The sequence below is a fragment of the Mus musculus genome, chromosome 14, assembly GCF_000001635.26.
Source record: "Mus musculus strain C57BL/6J chromosome 14, GRCm38.p6 C57BL/6J".
NCBI classification, from domain to species: domain Eukaryota; kingdom Metazoa; phylum Chordata; class Mammalia; order Rodentia; family Muridae; genus Mus; species Mus musculus.
In genome coordinates this window covers 103,112,912-103,127,282 of record NC_000080.6, presented here as the reverse complement: position 1 = coordinate 103,127,282, position 14,371 = coordinate 103,112,912, and the positions used below count along the sequence as shown (strand labels likewise).

The 14,371-nt window shown below is 40.4% G+C and overlaps 1 protein-coding gene across 40 annotated transcripts in view; it reads left to right on the top strand.

Moving 5' to 3' along the window:
* Mycbp2 (MYC binding protein 2, E3 ubiquitin protein ligase) overlaps positions 1-13,872 on the top strand; it is a 233,430-nt gene extending 219,558 nt beyond the window's left edge. For all 40 annotated transcript variants that reach the window (XM_011244896.3, XM_017315794.2, XM_017315789.2 and 37 more), the window contains 9 exons: positions 91-219; positions 529-661; positions 2,781-2,884; positions 3,783-3,971; positions 4,661-4,768; positions 6,568-6,777; positions 9,135-9,242; positions 10,063-10,228; positions 13,048-13,872. In XM_011244896.3, coding sequence (XP_011243198.1) covers positions 91-219; positions 529-661; positions 2,781-2,884; positions 3,783-3,971; positions 4,661-4,768; positions 6,568-6,777; positions 9,135-9,242; positions 10,063-10,228; positions 13,048-13,163 — 1,263 coding nt within the window. In that variant the 3' untranslated portion in view covers positions 13,164-13,872. The remainder of the gene's footprint in view (positions 1-90; positions 220-528; positions 662-2,780; positions 2,885-3,782; positions 3,972-4,660; positions 4,769-6,567; positions 6,778-9,134; positions 9,243-10,062; positions 10,229-13,047) is intronic.
* Positions 13,873-14,371: the final 499 nt, after the last annotated feature.

Sequence of the window (14,371 nt, the reverse complement as noted above, 5' to 3'; positions counted from 1 at the left end):
GCTTTCAGTATCATAAATATACTAGTTAGGTTGAATTCGTCGAGGCTTTCTTGTGAGTCTAATGTGGCATGTGAAAACATCTGCTTCCAGCCTATGTGTGACAACCATGATGACGGTGAAACTGCAGCTATCATCTTATGCAACATCTGTGGCAATCTGTGTACTGACTGTGACAGATTCCTTCATCTGCATCGACGAACGAAGACTCACCAAAGACAGGTGAGCTTGTCTTCATAGCCAGAACTCTGAAATAACGTGGGAGGGAACCAGGGGAAATGGGCTCTGGAATGACCTTACTTGACTCTCAGTGGTCGCACTAACTGCAAACCGAGCAAGTACTTAGATTTTCCAAGACTTGGTTAGCACTTGAACTGCACACATGGAGCTGTTGTGAACACAGGAGAGAATGCTGTGTGTGTCTGGAACGTCTTACACTGCTTTATAAAGAAAGCCACAGTTGCTGAAAGATGACATTTGCTTCTGCCCAGAACTAAACACATTTATCCCTCTTCTATAATGGAACAACAGGTCTTCAAAGAAGAAGAAGAGGCTATAAAGGTCGACCTCCATGAAGGCTGTGGTAGAACAAAACTGTTCTGGTTGATGGCATTAGCAGATTCTAAAACAATGAAGGCAATGGTGGAATTCCGAGAACACACAGGTAAAAGAATTAAAAGTTAAGAGGGAGGATGAAGCATGTCTGCAAAGTAGGATAAGTCAGATACTGGCTACGATGGTCTGTATGTGCTCGGCTCAGGGAGTGGCACTGTTGGGAGGTGTGGCCTTGTTGGTGTGGGCTTTAGTACTCTTGTCTTAGCTGCCTGGAAGGTAGCACTCAGATGAAGATGTAGAATTCTTACCTTCTCCTGTGCCTGCCTGGATGCTGCTATGTCCCCACCTTGATGATAATGGACTGAACCTTGGAACCTGTAAGCCAGCCCCAGTTACATGTTGTCCTTATAAGAGTTGCCTTGGTCATGGTGTCTGTAAACTTCCTGTCGTGTTAGCAGTAAACCCTAACTGAGACACCAGCTTACCTATCAGGAATAATCTTGAGTAGTACAGATGCTGACCACATGCTTGGTAGACACAGTCAGTCATCTAGATTAGAAAGGGCATCAGACTACAAGCTAGCAAACCCCATTTCCCATTACTTTTTTGTACTGCTGTGAAGAGATATAAAAGAAGACATTTAATTGGGGGGTTGCTTACAGTGTAAGAGGTTAGTCCATTATCATCATGATGGGAAGCATGTTGGTACAATGCAGTTGTGAGCTTTACATCCGGGTTCTTGAACATCCAGGCAGGCAGACTGGGCGTGGCTTGGGCTTCTGGAATTTCAGAGCCAACCCCCAGTTATACACGTCCGCCTACAAGGCCACGCCTCCTAATCATTCTAATCCTTTTAAACTATTCCACTTCCTGGCGACCAAGCAATATATGAGCCTATGAGGTCCATTCATATTCAGACCACACAGTGACTGAGTAGTCCATTAGCCTCTGTAAAATCTTAGACTACTTACATCTGTGTAAGTGAGCTGGTAGATATACCATGTCTACACTGTGTCTTAACTGCAAGGTCCTATGATTTCCTGATACTTCAGAGTCTCTTCTACAGTTAGTACTTCTCGGGGCTTAATAAATAGTTCTGTTTTACTAATTGTAATAATAAAGGTGAGCAGCCAGTGCCTTAAAAACATACTTCTTGTTATGTCTAATACACTTGAACCTCAGACAGTTTTCATTCTAGTTTTTTATAAAATGAAACCTTACATATTACAAGCTTAATGTGTAAAACATGAAAATTCTTCATCATTTTTAGCAAAGCTGCTATCTGCCATTTGTCATACTGACACAATTATTTCTCATTGGTCTTGAGCATAAATCTGAATTACTTAACTATATAAAGATGACTCATGCTACAACATATGCCTTTTCTCAAACCCAATTTTTTTCTCCTGTAATTTGTCAATAGTCTACATTAATAAATGTAATATTGACCTTTCCTTTTATAGAAACACTCCTTTGCTTTTTCCAAAGAGTGTTCTACAGTCATTTCTGGAACCAGTGATAGTTACTCGAATTTGTGTACCTACATTTGAAAATGAGCAAGGTCTTTAATCTTTGTTTTAAAGAATTCTGATGCTTCTTTCAATATTTCAATGTATTTAATTTTTTTTGAAATTGCAGAGTTCCTTGGGTAAATTTTCCTATTATTCAGGTTTTATAATCTAGTCAGATTTTGTACTGTCATGTAATTTTGTTACATAAAAATATTCAAAAACAGCTGGGTGTGGTGGCGCACACCTTTAATCCCAGCACTCGGGAGGCAGAGGCAGGCGGATTTCTGAGTTTGAGGTCAGCCTGGTCTACAAAGTGAGTTCCAGGACAGCCAGGGCTATACAGAGAAACCCTGTCTCGAAAAACAAAAAACAAACAAACAAAAAAAAAAGTATTCAAAAACTTCTCTTTATTATATGTTCTTTATTTTTTAAATTATAATACTTATCTAGTGTTGTGCATTTTGGGTAAGGGTTTGCCAGATTTGCTCATTCTGTTCTCTGGACTAGATATATAGTCTCTTTCTTTTGCTAAAATGCTATAAACCAGCCAAGTTTATTTGGTTTTAGAGTTATCTTTATTTTTTTATCCCTTTGGTGATTACTAATTAGGGCAGCTTAAAGCTTTTAATAACTGAAAGAAATCTAGCTTGCTATTCCAAAATTACTGTATTAAAAGCATGACTTTCTACAAGACTTTTTTCTTCTTCTTGAACGTAGGCAAACCCACCACGAGTAGCTCGGAAGCATGCCGCTTCTGTGGGTCCAGGAGTGGAACGGAGCTGTCTGCTGTTGGCAGTGTTTGTTCTGATGCAGACTGCCAGGTAGGGATCTACTCAGAGGTTAGGCCATCCCAGGAAGGAAGAGTATACATATTCTCACAAGGCTTTTGTTTTCTTTAGTAGGGGTTGTCATTTTGCCTCAGTACAGTTTTCCTTCGTCACAACCCAAAGGTGACATTTTGTGCTGCTTGTTCATTCATTAAGTACCACCATTAGTACTCAATTTTGCTCTGGAAACAGCTAAGGTATCTGACAACTTGGGGCTGAAGAGATGGCTCAGGGCCTAACAGCACTCGCTACTCTTGCAGAGGACCTGGGCTTGATTCACAGTACAGGCCTCACATGAGTAAACACAAACACGCGCGCACACACACACACACACACACACACACACACACGTACAGTACACAGACAGAAAGACAGAAAGCAGGCACATGTACATGCAAGCATAATATAAAATATACATCTGCCCAGAATTCCGTTGCCTTTGTTCATTTGTTTGCCTAAAGTAAACTTCTAGTGTCTGAAAGGTTTTGAATCCTGAACTTAAATATTGTGGCATGTGGTTGGCACTCCGATGACAAGACATAGGTGGGGATTTGTTTGTTTGGGATTTGGCCCCTGGTTTGGGACAGAGGGCTGGTATTAGGAGACATTTATATCAGAACGTTATGTTTGTGCCTATGTCTGATGCCAAATCAAGTAAAGTCGTAGTTCACTTTTTATCAATGCTGTTCTTTTATGTTGGATGAAATTCTTTAATTACATTAAAGAAAAACACTGTTAGTTATCAAAGCATAGGAGTAATTATTGTTGTTTTATACTAATAGGTATTTTCTGTTTAGAAAAAGTTGTTTAGAGAAATTAATATAGTTGGTCTAACCCTGAGGTTACAAACCTTTTTAATCACTCTAAGACTGCTGCAATTCATCTTCAATAGGAATATGCTAAGATCGCCTGCAGTAAGACACATCCCTGCGGACATCCGTGTGGAGGTGTTAGAAACGAAGAGCACTGCCTGCCCTGCCTGCACGGCTGTGATAAGAGCGCCACCACACTGAAACAAGATGCCGACGACATGTGCATGATCTGCTTCACCGAAGCGCTCTCTGCAGCACCGGCCATTCAGGTTGCCTCGGCTTTTAAATGTGCCTAGATTTTAACAGGAGGAGATATAATCACATTTCTCAAGTAAAAAGATGATTGGAGCTTTCTTTAGATGGCCAAGGGGACATGTCCTGTTCCTATGTACTCGTTAGTGTCTGCTGAGGACAAGTTCGCTGGCTCTATGTTCTGCTTCCCGTTCCGCAGGTTCAGCCACTGTGACTTTTGTGAGTGTGCGTATAAAGTGCTTTTAGGGAGAAATGGTCAGATTATCAAGTAGCTAACCTCTCCTTAGTTTCTGAAATATAGAATATGTTGTAGCATATATAGCGATTCTGTATGTAGCAATGTATACCTCAGTATATAATAGAAGTTAGTGCTATATTTGCTAAATCAGAGTTTGTGACTTTTTTGACATTTATAATTTCTTTTCTCTATATGTTGGCTAATTGAATAATTTCATGTTTTCCTGACCTAGCCTATTTTATACATGTAGTTGTTATATAAGTAGCATCAATACATGACTAGAAAAAATTAGAGTTGAAAACCTAGTCAATAATGATTGTCTCTTAAAAGCCCTGGCATGCCTTGGTTTAAAGTGCTTGGTTTTTCTCGTCCCCACGTCATGTAGCTCTCCTACATTGGAGTCTCCCCATTCCTTCAGTGTGGCCATGGCTGCATTCGCTCACTCTCGTCCGTGTTTCTCTCTTTCAGTTGGACTGCAGTCATGTGTTCCACTTACAGTGCTGTCGGCGAGTTTTGGAAAACAGATGGCTTGGTCCAAGGATAACGTTTGGATTCATTTCGTGTCCTATTTGCAAGGTGTGGAAAGAACCTGACCTTACCTACTTGTCTGTCTTTTCCTCTTTGTTCTCGTCTTGGATAGGTACTGGCATCTCTTGGCATCCTTCCTGAGTCTCTATTAGTGTCTGTCCTCATCATCCACATAGACCCCGAAAACAGTGTGTGGCTTCTCTAGAGTGCTTACTGTTGAGTTAGTAGAAGTATATCCAGTGGTCAACTGTCCCCTTACCTAGACCAATGATTCTTAACCTGTCGATTGTGACCCCTTTGGGTATCGAATAACCCTTTCACAGGGCCACCTAAGACTATCAAAAACCACAGATATTTACATTAAGATTCATAACTGTAGCAAAATTACAGTTAGGAAGTAGCAATAAAAATAATTTTAACATTGGGGCTCACATTGAAGAGTCACAGTATTAGGAAAGTTGAGAAACACTAACTGAGACCTTTGTTGGGGGAAGGAACATACTAATTGTCACCTAATTGTCAGATAAAAGCTGGCTAAATTGAAGTAAATATTTCATATATGGCATGAGAAATGTTAATGTAAGTAACATTGTGTACTAGTGATAAGTGCAGCACTGTTTCAGACCCACTAAGAGTTACGTCACACAGCTGTGAGGCACTAACAGGAAAAGGACTCTGCTGCTTGCAGGACAGGTGATCTGCTATTAAGATGCCCACGCCTTTAATCCCAGCACTCGGGAGGCAGAGGCAGGCAGATTTCTGAGTTCGAGGCCAGCCTGGTCTACAGAGTGAGTTCCAGGACAGCCAGGGCTATACAGAGAAGTCTGTCTCGAAAAACAAAAAAACAAAAACAACAAAAAAAATGTCATTCAGTGCCTTTGGAACAGATGCTTTTGGAACTAGTTAAAATAAGAACATTTCTCTGAAATGTGCCGGGCAGTGGGGTGCACGCCTTTAATCCCAGCACTTGGGAGGCAGAGGAAGGTGGATTTCTGAGTTCAAGGCCAGCCTGGTCTACAGAGTTCCAGGACAGCCAGGGCTACACAGAGAAACCCTGTCTCAAAAAAACAAAACAAAACAAAAAGACCATTTACCATTTCTCTGGCATTACAACACATCTCTATAAAAGTAGCAGTGGAAGTAGAGAACTGCGAAGGCAACTAGAGTGATGATGAAACCCTTCGCTAAAGAATGTATCACTGTCTTCCACATTACTTTCTCTCTGTCTTGCTTTCTGAAGCTCTTCCTGTTTTGTTTTGTTTTGTTTTGTTTTGTTTTGTTTTGTTTTTAACTTTCTGTTTACAGGCAGCTGCAATGGAGTTAATATGAAAAATCTCAGCCCAGTCATTGCTTACTTAGACTAGTGAATAATAAAAAAAATTACAGTATTTTGTTCTCCCTTCTCATGGTGCCCACAGAAGACAGTCACATCTACAAGCCTGGAAAAGGCAGAGAAGATGGTATACAGAATATGATCATCTCTTACCTGACACAACCCCATCTCCAAGGAGCCAAAACACATTCACAACCCACACATGAGATCATATGTCATATTTGTAGAAACAAGATAGCCTTTGTTCCAAGAACAGTTAAGACTGAGAAAGATGTATTTCGATCAGAAACTACGAGGTCAAGAAATGGAACTGTTTTGTGCAAAGTCCTGATTCTTCTGTTTCCTTGCTCTTGGCAAAATGGAAGTTTTTGAGGACTTTGCAGTAGTGCTTTATAGACACTGAGTTTTCTGACTAGTTATCTCCTGTTACGGTGGTTGGCACTTGAATGTACACTAAGTGTTTGTTGGGACTCTTTCATAAATGCTTCTGTTAAAAATATACTTTTTATTTCAGAACAAGATAAATCATATAGTATTAAAAGACCTGCTTGATCCAATAAAAGAGCTCTATGAAGACGTCAGAAGAAAAGCCTTAATGAGATTGGAGTATGAAGGTCTGCATAAGAGTGAAGCTATCACGACTCCTGGTGTCAGGTTTTATAATGATGCAGCTGGCTATGCCATGAATAGATACGCATATTATGTCTGCTACAAGTGCAGAAAGGTATGCTATGAGGTGTACTAAAATGTTAAGATTCTGAGATTATCCATAGAATTAACTTGAACTGTATAGTGACACATAATTATTCTTAAACCTTAAGCTAGGATTTAAAAATGAGAAACCTTGATGAAGTGTTTCAAGCTGAAGTAATTCACCTAACTGGGAAGAGGAGAATACTTTTTACCTAAACAAACTTTTTCTAAAGCTTGTAGCTTTCCATACAAAGGATACGTCACATCTGATCTGATCCTGGTACAACTGGCTCTTCCCCGGGCTGCTCTAACGTACCAGCCTACTGGTCACTCATGTGTTTTACCAGCGTTCCTACTTAAGACACTGTTCCTCCTTGTTTCGGGTGTTCGCTACTACATTCATGACTTTACCTGCCACGTACACCCTTATGACCTTCCAGATTCCTTGAGGTTTATTTACTAGACATTGAAGTTCTCATGGATACTTCAGTGTTGACCTCTGATATGATACACCAGCCTTCACTTTCCAGTGTGTAATGTGTGTCTGTCTGTTTTGTGACTGTATTTTCTCCCTGAGCTTTTCTGTGGTGTTCCTAAGCTCCATGTCTTTGCTTATACTACTGCAAGTAGGTTAGCTTTTCTAAATCTCAGGTCTGCCTGGGCCTGTCTTCTCTTGTAACCTTGTAGCACTGTCTGCCTCTCCTGCCTCACCTCCAATAACATACCGAACAGCTACATTTCCCAGACTCAGCCATGACTGCTGCCCCATGCATGCTAGCACAGGTCACTTCTCTTTCTGGAGTCTTCTTCCCTCCCCTGCTGCACATTTTGCCTTGGCTGTAACTATGTACACACAGTCCATCTGACTCTACCTGAGGACCCGGCTCCGCTTCCTCCACTGCAGCATGCTCACTTGCCAGCACCACCACCTCTGCCTGCAGTAGTTCTGCTGCCTTGCGTCCATGCCCATCACAACACATGGCCTCCATTCCTTTACTGCTCTACTTGTCTCTCTGCCCTGTTTCTTAAGCTCCATAAAGACAAAGGATGGATGTATTGTTTCTGTTTATCTATCTCTAGTCCCTGATGCGTAGTCAGCACTGTGAATACTAGATTATAACTAGAGGATGAATAAATGAATGAAGGAAGGATATGCAGTCCTGAAATGTAATAAAGAAAATTAATGAATGGAATGTAAATAGATGGCAGGCAAGCACGTGAATATACATATGTACATACAAGGAAAGACCAAGAGCATACATTTGTCAAAGCTATAGTGTTACAAAACCTCATAATAAAACTCCATTATGTATAATTACTGTGCAAACATTATAAATGACTATTGTGCTGCTACTAGGGTAACAGCCACGTGCTTAAGAAGACACAGAAACCTGAAGCAAGCTAGAATCTGCAGGGTGACCTGGCATATCTGGCACACTGGAAAGCCACATTTAGCTAGCAGATGAGCATTTATAGACTCTGTGTCCGATGGAGCCTGCCTTCTGTCCTGTTTTTCTAGTACAGATAATAGATTGATATTGACTCACCTTGTTTACTCTCAGTTTGGACCTAGCGTTTTGACTGTAGACATACAGACCATGCAAATTGTCCCAATTTCTTGGCCTCCTTTACTTTGTATCCAAACAAGTAAAAATAAATTGGCCATCAACATAGTTGCATTCATTCTGGTGCTTATATTAGATATTTAGTTTTTGAATATAGAGTAGACTTACAAGTATGAACAGTATTCTGAATACAATTTCTTAATTTTTTGTTCATTTCAAAAATTGTGTGATCCGAAGATGTTTAAACTGACTTTTTTGTTGCTTTCTTATTGAACTAAGAATTTTAATTCTGTTCTAATTTATGCCAGGCACACTTAATTGTATATAATTGTGACTTAGGACTTGATGTGCGTGTTTTAAGCAATAGAAGGGAATATGTTGTGTAAGATTTTAAAATGAAAAAACTCACAACTTTTCCCAGAAAAAGCATCATTTGTATTTACTACTTGATACCTTATTCCTCATACTTGTTTGAATATTGTATATCTTCTCATCATGTTCCTTTAATAGCATGATTTTTAGATGTTCTCCTTCTGAAAGAAGAATGTTCACATTCCAGAATTGAAATTATTTTTAAGCCAGACGTGGTGGTACACACCTTTAATCCTAGCACTCAGGAGACAGAGAGCTACACAAAGAAACCTTGTCTCAAAAACAAAATAAATAGATAATGAATGACTAGCTTCATGTGTACCCCTGATTCTCCCTGCAGTCAGCAGTGTAGACACGGCTTGCTTGGCATTGTGAGGGAGTGTTGCATAGTCACTATGGCCACACAGTCTCCCCCATGCTGTTGCTTCATGAGCACATGGTTTCTCCACAGGCATACTTTGGTGGTGAGGCTCGCTGTGATGCTGAGGCTGGACAAGGAGATGATTACGACCCCAGAGAGCTCATCTGCGGCGCCTGTTCCGATGTGTCCAGGGCCCAGGTAGGCAGACGCTAGACAGACACACCAGACGCTAGACACGCCAGGAAGCCGCCACTGGGCCTGAGAGACACCACTGACTATCCTCCAGGGAACCCGAGTTGGGTTCACAGCCCCTCAGCAGGCAACTCATAGCCTTCATAACTCCAACTCTGGGGGCTGGGCAGCCTCCGAACTAACATACAAGCACTTACACACAGTTTAAAATAGTAAAATTAAACCTTTTTTAGTCAAAATTCTGTCTTTAAAATAAGATTGATCTCCACGATCCCTGCCCTGACACCCATGTAGTCTCTTCTGACACACTTCAGGGTTGGGCATGGGTTTCCAAGTGTGTTCATGATGTTATTTCTTGTTAATATTCTCATTGTGTAGTTGTCATTTCATGAAGTGAGCACTATATTTAAGCAATGGGAACATTTACTTATTTATAACCCTGTGCTCAAGCTTTTAGGCTTTCCCATCTTTAATGAAGTGTTCACAGGACCTATGGACTTGGTGGAGAGTAAAATATTATTGGGCAGCTTTCTAGCCCAATAAAGCATTGATGAAGAAATGTAGTTTCTTATTAATCAGATAAACTGTGTGGGAGACCGAACTTAAACTTGAGGCTTTGGTTAGATCTTTTGGAACACACATTTACTCACTGATCTTTGAACCTATGCCATTGCATTTTCAGTCAGCTTTTAAAGCTACATGTGCTCTCATAGTATTGATTAACAAGCTATCCACTTCTTAAATTTACTATACATGTCTTCAGCTATCATAAGTGTTGTTGAAATAGCTCACTATAACCTTGTGTTTCCCACGTCTTTTGATATAGATGTGTCCCAAACATGGAACAGACTTTCTAGAATACAAGTGTCGCTACTGCTGTTCGGTGGCTGTCTTCTTCTGTTTCGGAACAACACATTTCTGTAATGCTTGTCATGATGACTTTCAGAGAATGACCAGCATTCCTAAGGAAGAACTCCCACACTGTCCTGCAGGTAGGGTTTAAGTCTGAGAGCTCTGTTTCTAGGGTCAGTTTATGGTTCCTGAATAAGGTAAGAAGTTGAGGTCATGTGTTAGGAGCTCTACTGGGACATCCAAGAGCAAGAAAAATTAGAGGAAGCAAATAAAAGCAAGCCATGTGATGTTTAATGTCTTAAATCCTTAAATTCTTGGCAGAATCATGGGAAAGGATTATGTTTTAATTCTTGGGGCAGGGAAGGGAGATGACTTAACTGTGGTGCCTTGCATATAGTAGCAAATACCAAGCCCTGAACAGAGTCTTTGTAGTTTTTACTTGATGACAAGGTCTCAGGAAATTGCCCAGGCTAGCCTAAAGTCACTCTGTAGCCCAGGCAGAGGCCCCAAACCTGCAGTCCTTCTGCCCAGAGTATGACTGGATGGGATTACAGGCCTCTCCATCAGGCCCAGCTTGTGATGTTTTGGGCTATTGGGGTCTTTTTTTTTCCTCTTTAGGAAGATTTCCATAAAATAGGAAGAAGATTTGAGGTAGAATACCTAGGAAGTGGCAGCAGAGTTAGAACCAGAAAGCTAAAAAAACTAAAATATCCACGAAAAATACAGAGGAAACCACTGTCCTTGGAGATCAGGCAAAGAAAACAAATGAACACAAAACCCAGGAGTCTGAAAAAAGAATGTCAGATGTCAGGAACCTTAGCATCATAGGGGGGAAAAGTGATGGGTTGGGAGAGAGAAATGAGATTGGAGGAAGAATTGTATGTGAGCTGAGTGTGGTTACTGTAAATACACGCACACATATGGTGATGGTAGCTTTGCTGAAGCTCTGAAGCACACCCTCCCACTATGGCTTCTTAGGATACAGATGGTAGGTCCCCTCAAGCAGGGCAGTAACTTCACCCTCAGTCACAACCCGCAGTCCTAACCATGCTATATACCCACTAACAAAGAGACTACAAAAGGGCAAAAGGCTAAAAATAGATTAAATAGACAAAATATATAGATAAAATAGACAAAAAATAGATTTTTTTAAAAAGGCAAAAAAAAAAAAGGCAAGTTTCTATTCACTGTTGAGAATTGGGCCAAAATTTTAGAGCCAGGAGAATGAACAGGTGACTGGTAAATAACCCTGCAACACTCTGACTTATGTGCAATATGTTGTCATTTGTTTGTGATCTTTATTAATTTGTAGCAGACTGTGAAAGAAGCAAATGGAGACTGTTCTGAGAGGGCAGAGTGTTAGGGAGTCAGGAAAGATGAGAGCCATGACAGTGAGGATGAGGAGTGAGGAAAGGCAGGGTGTTAGGCTGACTGTCAAGAAAGATGAGAGCCATGGCAGTGAAGTGGCGTAAAACAGCGAATGCAGTGAGGACCACAGACAATCAGAGATGATCTTTCTCAGAGAGAAAGGAGAGCACTCAGCAGAAGCTGTAGATCAAAGTCTGGAAAGAAACAGGAACCAAAAGAAAGTCCATCATGCTTCCAGGCCTTATGACATGGGAGGAGCCCAGAGGACAGGCCTTATGACATGGGAGGAGCCTGGAGGACAGGCCTTATGACATGGGAGGAGCCTGGGGGACAGGCCTTATGACATGGGAGGAGCCAGGACAGGCCTTGTGACATGGGAGGAGCCTGGGGTCAGGCCTTGTGACATGGGAGGAGCCTGGGGGACAGCCACTTGCAGTAGAAAATTTAAAGGCAGTGTCATCAGGGAAAACCCAACTTTTACTGGTTATTGAAATTGTATTTTCTTAAAATAAAAATTCTAAAAATGATGAAGTTTGCAAAGAAGTAAGTGAGCTAAAGGACACAGTTGTGGGGCATAAGCTGAGATGAGAGCTCAGGCCAAGGCTTCCACTGCGAGGGACTGAGTCGGGCTACATGGAGGACTTTGTCCTTACTCAACTTCACTCCCAAGAGTAAGTTAGGGTGGGTCTGTGGTAATGCTGGTTAAGAGCATCACACAGCTACACTGTGCCGTTACTAGCATATCATTTAGATATTTAGATAGAAAAGGTCAGGTTTTGCTTTGACATTTGTATAAGCCTTCTTGATTTCAAACCTGTGTCTTTCCCACAGTGTTTCCAGATGACTACAGTCCGTTACGTTATTGTAATGTTCATGTTTTAAACTCATCTGGACTTTGCTTCAGATACTTAACAAATGGCATTGTCAGTCTTACCATTTTGGTAGTGTGCAATTAGTTTCTCTTCAGTGAAGGTAGATAAAGGTGAACATGGTTTATTTATAGTAAGTTTGATTTTACTTGTAAAAAAAAATACACACACCGCCCCCCATGGGCTGGAGAGATGGCTCAGTGTCAGCACTGACTGCTCTTCCAGAGGTCCTGAGTTCAATTCCCAGCAACCACATGGTGGCTCACACCCATCTGTAGTGAGATCTGATGCCCTCTTCGGTGTTTCTGAAGACAGAGACAGGGTACCCACATACCTGAAATAAATCTTTTAAAAAAAATCCCCCACAAAAATCTGGTTTGGGTTTGTTTGTCTATTTGTTGATGTAGAATAGTTTTCTGCTAGACTAAGGTTAGAGATTTTTGTGACTGATTTTGATCATTGCTCCTTAAAACTTTCTAGCTCAGTGATCCCCTGGGTAGGATGTTATGGTCGGGGGCCATTTTACTTCCTGTTACATGCATACATGTGTGTATAATGCTGAAGCTTGCATGGGGAACATATCTGTACTAAGAAGAAAATTGTTTTTAGCTTGTTAATTCATAGACATGTTATTTCTTTGAATAACTTGATTTTTATTCACATGAAATTTATGTGCATATTTTAAAATTACATTTTTTTAACCTCCTTCAAAATGTATACAGGTCCCAAAGGCAAGCAGCTAGAAGGAACTGAGTGTCCACTCCACGTTGTTCATCCGCCCACGGGGGAAGAGTTTGCTCTCGGGTGCGGCGTGTGCAGAAATGCTCACACGTTTTAGAACTTTCAGATCCTTTGTCTATGGAGAGGATAGTTACCTTCATCCACCGGGAGGATGCAGTGAACTTTAAGCTCTGCTCAGGATAAGAACGGGACCATTTTACATCGAAAATGAACCATTTACAGTGCAGGAATGATGCCAAATACCGTGTACATAATTCTTGCTACGAACGTTTCCCCTTTATTTTGGTTTATCTTCTTTGAACCAAGACATCAAACTTGTGAGGTGTTTGCATGTGGCCATTCCCGTCACTGGCCTGTGACGCACTGGACATTTATAGATAACTGATATAGAAGGATCTCCATGCTCATGGACTGAGAAGGATGCTGGCTTTCAAGCAAAAGAAGAAAAAGAATCACTGTTTATTGTATACTGCCTTTTTGTAATCCTGTACAATTGCATCACGGGTGGGTATAAAAAAAGGAAGATTCTGGTTTCTTTCCTAGACTGTTATTTAAAAAAAAATTGTGTTAGTAAGGCCTATAAATGTAATAAGTATCAGACTGTATATAAAGCTATCAATGTTTGTCCTGTATAAGAATTACTAAATTACAAAAGCAGTTTCATTTAAACTTCTAGGTTAAGTTTGAGCCTGAAATTTTAATGAAGTGCAATACTGAGTGTGCCTCATTATCTTGCAGCTGTAAACATATTGGAATGTACATGTCAATAAAGCCACTGTACATTTTTATACAGTGATAAAGTCTAATATTTGTGTAAAGTATTTTTTGAAAAACAATTTAAACAACTTATGAAGCCTAAAACCCACTTATAACACGCTCATAGCTCTCCTGGTTTGGAAAATAAAATATCAGTAAAGCACACTGATGGGATCTTAAACTTAACTGGGTAGAAAGTCATGAAAATAAATATCCAAAGCTGTGTCTTCTCAGAGACACATATGCCAAAGGCAGAGGTAGGCACTTAGGAAATGAGTGTGCATCTGTCTTGGCCAGAATTCTGCCTTTTGCATAATTTATCAACATAAGTGCACTAGTTTTTAACTTCATCAGACTCCCAACATATGTAGGCACAGCTTTCCATTTATTTGTTACCTTTTTATTTTGCTGACATATGGTTAGATTTTTTTTTCCATTTGTGAAACTAATAAATTTTAGATTTGTGTATTTCATGATACTGAGGAAAGATTTGACCCACTTTTTAAAATATTTTCATTGTTGGAAATACAGAAATCAGTTTGCCAGCAT